Below are 7236 nucleotides of genomic sequence, written 5' to 3'. Positions count from 1 at the left end.
GGAGGGGGAATAAAACCCAATTATTCTTCAAAGCTAGTTTCTCAAACAGTGTTAGTTTTGTTTTCTCTTGTCATGGAAAGCCACCTCACCTGGCTGCTGGGCACAAAGCACACCCCAAAGCCATCTACAAGCAGGGGGAAAAAGAAAAAAAGGAACATTCCAACGAGAATGATGTACTTCAGAGGGGAAAAAAAACAAAGTCCCTGACAATCTAACACAAGAGCACTCTGCGTTTGCATTACTGTGGGCAATATTTCCAGGGGGTTTGGGAAAAGCAGCTCCCTCACTAGACTTGACTAGTAGACAGCAAATGTCTCCATTTTGACCTTTGGAACTTGGTAAGGTATAAAGAAGTTCATTAAAGCCTGTATTGAAAAGAAAAAAAAAAACAACCCAAACTGCTTCTCATAAAGATAATCTGGGCTGGGGGAAGGGGATGAGGGGCCACAAGGGCTTTTCAGGGAGCAGATGTTTTCCAAGCAGTGCTGAGGCAAGTCTTTGGTTTGGGAGACTCCAGGATGGTCCCAGGCCACTCAGATTGCCACTAACTCAGACTGAACACTGCTCAGTGATCACTTGAGAAGCTGGCCAGGGCATTAGTTCAAAAAAGTCATAAAAACAACGTTCAGAACTGCTCCTTCATTCAGCTGTTTCAAACTAAGCCCTGCACCCACCGGTCAGTCCCATGTCCTGGGTTAATGCTCCGCAGGGTAGAACTCGGGCACGAGAAGTCCAGCATGAACTTAGCAACGTTGGCACTTCAAACACCTGCAAGTCTTTATTCCCCCATAAAACTAGTTCTGAAGAGGTGGAATCTCGGTTGGGATCTCTCTACAGGAAGAGTAAGAAAGGCATATGCACACTTGCACCATTCCATGCACAAATTCCCAAACTAGTGCAAAACAAAGAGTTGGAAAACTCCTTCGGTTCAGGCCTTCTGTTATAGCTAAGTTGGAGGGGATTTAAACCAGTCTGAGGGGATTTCAACCTAACCTTACACCCAAGCTGGGAAAGGAATAAGCAGCCAAATTCGTGTGCCACAAGGGAATAGCAAAACTCCAGTAAAAATCTGTGATCTCCTTGAGGTATCTTTAGGTTCTCTACTTGTCTCATGTCAAAATGGAGCGCAAAGGCTGGCCCTGATGCACGTTAGTATATTAGGATATAGAGTTATATATAGCCATCAAAAATAAAATCTATATATTTCTCCTTCCGGAGAGGAAATGCCAGTTCACTAGTTGTCATTACTCTAGCTTTGGTAGGACATCTAGGGCTGGAACCAGACAATTGAGTTCTCGGAAAGAAAAACAAAAGTGCACTCCCCCCTCAGTAGTAACTTTACTCAACTTTTACATTCAGGAATTCTTCAACTTGATGAAAATATAGTAAGCTCTGCCTATCTCCTTAGTAATTTGGATGTGGGTGGTGGGACAGCTACACACCAAGCTAAAATTTCAGCCTCAAAAACCCTTAAAGAGATTGTTAAAAAAAACCAAAACAAAATAAAGATCATTATTATAGTGCTGCTTCAACTTTGCTCATGCATTTTTTTTTTGTTGCTTTAAACATGCTCTTTCCTGTTGCTTGGTAAATGCTAACTTCATCTGTTGCTGGAAAAATCCAAACAGAAAAAAAAAATAAAAAAGAGGCAAAAAACAGGCTTCCCTGGGGGAAAAGTGTGGGAACAGACTGATAGTGTTATTGTTACACGGTTATTCCATAAAAGTATTATTATGTTCTTTATTAACAATAATTTAATTAAAAAACCAAAATACTCTATTGTTTCAATTCTCTTAATAGCTTTTTTTTTTCTTCTCTCCTCTAAGAAAATGTTGCAGGAAATTAAGGTGTTCTCTCGGTAGTAAAGACAAGAGAATGCAACTCGCTTGCAACACGTGATCCATACGAAAAGGAGTTCCCAATACAGTTTTCAATGACAAGATTCTACAAAATACCCATATTATAGGTCATTCTCTCATTATACTATTGTTAAATTACAGACTACTACAAAAGGACATGCTGTGTGAGTTAAGGATGGGGTGGGGAGGGGAATCAGGAGAACAGAAGAGTGCACTTAATTCGAGGCCTGCATTGAGCACTGCAGTGATCCTTTAGTTCCAGCGGAATGAAATATGCCTTGGGCGATCTCCTCCCTCCTTCACCAGGGGCTTGTGGAATTCCCTGCCAGCACGTGAATGGATAGCAGCCCAGCAATATTCACAGTAATACTGCAGACAGGTAACGTTAGCACAGAAGAACGGAGCGAATTTCCCTCCACAGCGAGCCCCCTGACATTCATCACACAGCTGATCGTCCAGGACATATGGCTTAACTTCCACCTGTGTGCAGAAACCACAGCAAGGGTTACAAGTCTTAACCAGCTGCTCCCTGGGTTCTATCAGGATGGACATCAGAGTGGTGCAACAGGGAGTATCACACTCAGGAATCTTCCCCCTCATTGCACGTGGCTGTTGGACACCCAAACTCCAGCACTTCACCCGAGGACAGCTCTGCTCCCACTGTCCTCCTTAAGCATAGAATCAGAGTGTGTGAAGGGGTTGGGATGGAGCTTAGAGATCATCCAGCCCCAACCCCCTGCCCTGGGCAGGGACACCTCCCACCAGAGCATGTTGCCCAAGGCTTGTTCCACCCTGGCTGCGACCACTGCCGGGGTGGGGGCAGCCACAGCCTCCCTAGGCAACCTGTGCCAGTGTCTCACCACCCTCACAGGGAAAACTTCTGCCTGATATCTAACCTAAACTTCCCTCTTTCAATTTCTCCCCATTATTCCTTATCCTGCCCCTACAGTCCCTAACACAGAGTCCCTCTGCAGCTTCCCTGGAGCCTCTTAAGGAACTGGAAGGATTCTTAAAAAGCTCCAGAAACCACTGCTGACCATCAGTATCACACATGCTGTCAGTGACTGACAGACCCAATCGACCTCTTGTTGACACACAGACTGCCACCCACCCCCTGGAGAATCCTGGGAGGTTAATTTTAAGCATGGTGATGCCCAATTAAGCTCCTTCCCTTTCAGGCAGGAATGGAAACTGATTATACAACACCATAACTGCAGATTAAATATGCACATGGTCTGCAAATTGCAACGTCTGGATTCCCAGCATTCAAAAAAACCATTTATTCTCTAAACAAACAGCATATTTCTGTATTCTTTTCCCATGGCTTAAGTCCTCTCAGCAAAAGGAAATCCACCTGATCTTGTTGGGACTGAATGAGAAGCTTAGCACTGATGCCCACCCACGCTGCTGGCATTAGGGGACAGGTGATGAGCAGTGATTCAGTGCAGCAGAAAGAAATATAGGTACAAGCTCCTGTTCTAGAAGTGTTTGTGAACCTTCCCTGAAGCTCATTTAATTAGATTTCTCACCAACACTTTCAAACGTCCACACTGTGACTGGTTATCTGCTGTCTCTGCATCCAGCCTGGGGCTGCTCCTCTCTGCCCCCACAGGCCTCAGCCATACCCCATTCAAACAAGGACATTCACACCTTCCTGGGTTTTCCTTATCTAATTTCATCCCAGTCCTGCAGTAGTCTGATGCCATTTGTGCTTACAGGACATATAAACTACTCAGAGACAGCACAGGAACTTTTGTATGACCTCAGATTTTCTCCTGTCCCAGTGCTCCAGCTGCATTCCCCAAACCCCTCAGTGCCAACTTAGGAGAAAGAATGTGTGCAAGAGCAGAGGCAAATATTCCTCACACCACACTCTCCATGCCCTGATGAGGGGCAGCGTGAGGTTGGAGATTTATGTTGGCCTCAGCATGGTGGTTCTGTTGCTGTGTTACCTCTCTCAGCCATGTTCAGAGACCAAACCACAGCACAGGTGATACAGCTCTGCCTTACCCTGTCACTGCAGCTCTGGGTTTTGTGCGTTTGTGACCCTCAGCATATTTATTCAGGCTGCAGCTGCTCCCTGAGCAGGACACAGTGAGATTTCCCAGCTCCAAGGGACAAAGCTCCAACTCCAGCAGCAACATGAGGCACACTTAGGGTGGCAGCACTCTGCTGCTGGACACTGAACACTGCATTATCTCTCCAGGGCACACCCTTCAGCAGCACCTCCTTGCCTAATTTTACAGGAAATCCCTTCTGGTTACTAATTATTAGTAACATTATCAGAAAAATTACTACTAGCACCTCAGTAATAAAAAGCAGTGTTGCCACTGTTGTACTTTTATCCCCCTCATGCACTTGATCCCTCCTATAATGAATCCTCTGAGCACTTATCTCCCCACATGAATTCTGAACCACAAAAAATGAGGAAATGAGGAGTGGGAGGGGAGGAGGAAGGGGAAATAATTGCAAAATCCTTGCTAGAGTTCACAAGTACTTACTTAAATTTGGAGTCCCACCAGCTTCAATGGACCTATTCACCCAAGCCTCTGCTTATGCAAGCACGAGTTGCACAAGGGCAGTCCAAATTATTTGTTCAAAGCTGCACAGAACTCATTTCAGAGCCAAGATCAGAACAAAGACATTCCAACTCACAGCCCCACAGTCAAATTGTAGTCACAATTCCTCTACCCAAGTCTTGCAGCCAAAGCAGAAGTGAAATGATAATGAGCTAATCAGCCAAGTTTGGAGGTTTTCCGCTGTATTAACTATAAAATTAAGATCAGTAATGACAGCCATGCAGGAAAAATCCAGAGACAAAGGATGGACTGGAACAGGAGATGGAAGCAGGAGTTTCTCAAAGCTGTGGTCTGAAGAGCTCTGTAATTGGCAGTTATATTTTACAGAGATGAAGAGGACAAACTGCAGATCCATTGGGCGTATTCCTCTCATTTAAAATGGCAAAGGAATAAAATGGCAAAGGAATAAACCAAACACAGCCTTTACACAGCCATGGGTGATGACTGTGAGGCTGCAGTGCACACTAACAAGTTCACAAGGCTCACAAGTTCATGATGCTCTGAACACACCACACTGTGTGGCGCTAAGGTGGTTCTACCTGCTCTCCCAAAAGATGCATAGCAGGAGCAAGAACTGCTCCTTCCTCAGCACCTACCTTCCTCCCTGCATTACACAAACACTGCAAGAGCAAATACTTGCAGTGGAAGAGTATGATGAGTGCAACACTGCCACAAAAGCCCAAGGCAGCTGACACACTCCGCATTATGCTCGGCCATTCCTCTCAGTGCCTCCCAACCTCCCCCCACGTGCCAGAACCACCAGTGCTGCACTACTCCTTCAGTTTAGGCTGTGTGGTACCTGAGTGGCACAGTCCAGCCCTGGGCACGCAGTGGCTGTGATTTGGAGAGCCCACAGAGGCTCTGTGTGCCGTGGCAGAGCAGTTCTGGCGAGAGCGGCGAGGGCGCGCGGCCTTACCCGTTTATCTATCTCTCCGTGCTGCAGCTGAACAAAGCGAGCGCTGATAGCAGCTATGTAACTCTGCTGATTAGAGAATGCAACCCTCCCAGCTCCTTTGGGGTACTTCAGCTCGGGGTCTGTGTCAATTCCAGCGTAGCACACCCCTCCGTACAGCCGATCCATGATCATGGCCAGTTCCACTAAAGCAGGAAGGAAAACACACACTGCTGGAAGGCTCGGCAGGTGGGAATGAAAGCATCAAATCAATCCAGTGTGTCACATCCCCCACTACACGTGTCAGCAACACTTAGCACTTTGCTGAAATGCTTGTTGCCCCCTCTGCTCCCCAAGCCAGGCTGCAGATCCCACATGCCCAGCGGAACACGCAGTGTACCTGCTCGCAAAGGCCGAGGAACACCACCAACAAAAATGGTTTTTCTTGGGTCAAGAGGCTGTGAACCATCCATAACAAAATCACTATCACTAAGGTTCCAAGGCCGGATCTGAACCTATGGACAAAAAGCCTTTTTTTTTAACCATTCACAACTCAGAGTATCTCAGTAATAGAAATGCAAACAATGTCCTGCAAAGAAGAAAACTCCTCAAGTATCTTTACGTCTTACACTTGTCAAACTGTTTCTACTTGTCCACCAATCCTTTCTCAAAATGAAATAGCAAAAAGCTCTGTGAACACATTTGACCGTACTAAATTTCACCACTTCCTTGTTACCCAAATTTCTGGGGAAAAAAAAAAAGCAGCTCACCCTGTACTTGCACATTTACTTAATCATGACTGAACTGTGCTTACAACCCACTGGTGCACACAGATCTCTGCTGCTCCAGCCCGGTGTGAACACCAGAGCAGCCTTATCTCAAAGCAACAGGCTCCAGTTGTGTGTTATTTACTGTGCTGCCATTTGTCTCCAGCTACAGCCCAAATTTGAAGCCCAGGAATACAGCACAAGTCTCTCCAGTTATTACCAGACCTGCACCAGCCCCAAAACCTTTTGTGTTAATCATTTGTACTTCAGTGCCACAGTGTGTTCTTTAGGATTTGTCTCTGAGCATGTTACATGCAACACTTAAACAATACGAATTCTTCATGTTCGTTAATAAAAAGCTTAAAATACCTGTCTGGAAATGCATCTTTTTGTAATAAAAATACACATTGTAACCACACTAAAAATCTTCCTATGTCTAGTTCAAAAATGAGTCGGTTTCTATTCTTTAGGACCTCATTTGACACCTTAAAAAATTTAAGCATTAACATTGTGAAGATAGGAAAAAAAAAAAAGCATCTGAAGAGAGCAATTTGTGGTTATAACAGAGGAATTGTGCAGGCCCTGATGGTTCTACCTACCGGTTTGTCTTTGATAGTGGGGCTGGAAACACAAAGATAGAGCTTTCCATCTTCTTCAATACATGCATCAATCAGTGCCTGCACAGAGCTCTCATCTTGGAATAGCAAAAATGCATATCCTGCCAAAAGGGAAAGAAAACACACACGTAACTTCTGTCTATCTGCCTATAGGATAATAATTTAACCCGGAATTATGCTTGACACGTCACTGAGCTGCCATGGGGATGAGTTTTAAGGTGCTCTCACACGTTTCCAACCTCTCTGAGAAGGAAGGTGAGAGGGAGGTTGCTCCCAGCACACTCTCTCCTTTGCCCAGGACAAGTCAGCAGTGTGCACTTTGGCCATACCAATCCATGCAGTGCCCCAGGCTGGGACAGAGTGGCTGGAGAGCACCAGGCAGAAAGGGACCTGGGAGTTTGGATAGACAGGGAGCTGAACATGAGCCAGCAGTGTGCTCAGGTGGCCAAGAAGGCCAATGGCATCCTTGCACGGATCAGGAACAGTGTGGTCAGCAGGACCAGGGAAGTAATTCTTCCCTGA

General features: G+C 45.6%; 1 protein-coding gene across 1 annotated transcript in view; it reads right to left on the bottom strand.

The window, feature by feature from the left end:
* Positions 1-1458: 1458 nt before the first annotated feature.
* Positions 1459-7236, bottom strand: part of CPEB4 (cytoplasmic polyadenylation element binding protein 4) — a 37113-nt gene continuing 31335 nt past the window's right edge. The window contains exons 9-12 of the mRNA XM_009079114.1: positions 6697-6815; positions 5731-5845; positions 5355-5536; positions 1459-2339 (exon numbers count right to left, since the gene is read on the bottom strand). Of these exons, the coding sequence (XP_009077362.1) occupies positions 2112-2339; positions 5355-5536; positions 5731-5845; positions 6697-6815 (644 nt within the window). The 3' untranslated portion in view covers positions 1459-2111. The remainder of the gene's footprint in view (positions 2340-5354; positions 5537-5730; positions 5846-6696; positions 6816-7236) is intronic.

This window comes from Acanthisitta chloris, unplaced genomic scaffold (assembly GCF_000695815.1).
Source record: "Acanthisitta chloris isolate BGI_N310 unplaced genomic scaffold, ASM69581v1 scaffold39387, whole genome shotgun sequence".
NCBI lineage: Eukaryota > Metazoa > Chordata > Aves > Passeriformes > Acanthisittidae > Acanthisitta > Acanthisitta chloris.
Note: the sequence above shows the minus strand (reverse complement) of the source record. Positions and strands in the feature narration are given on the sequence as shown.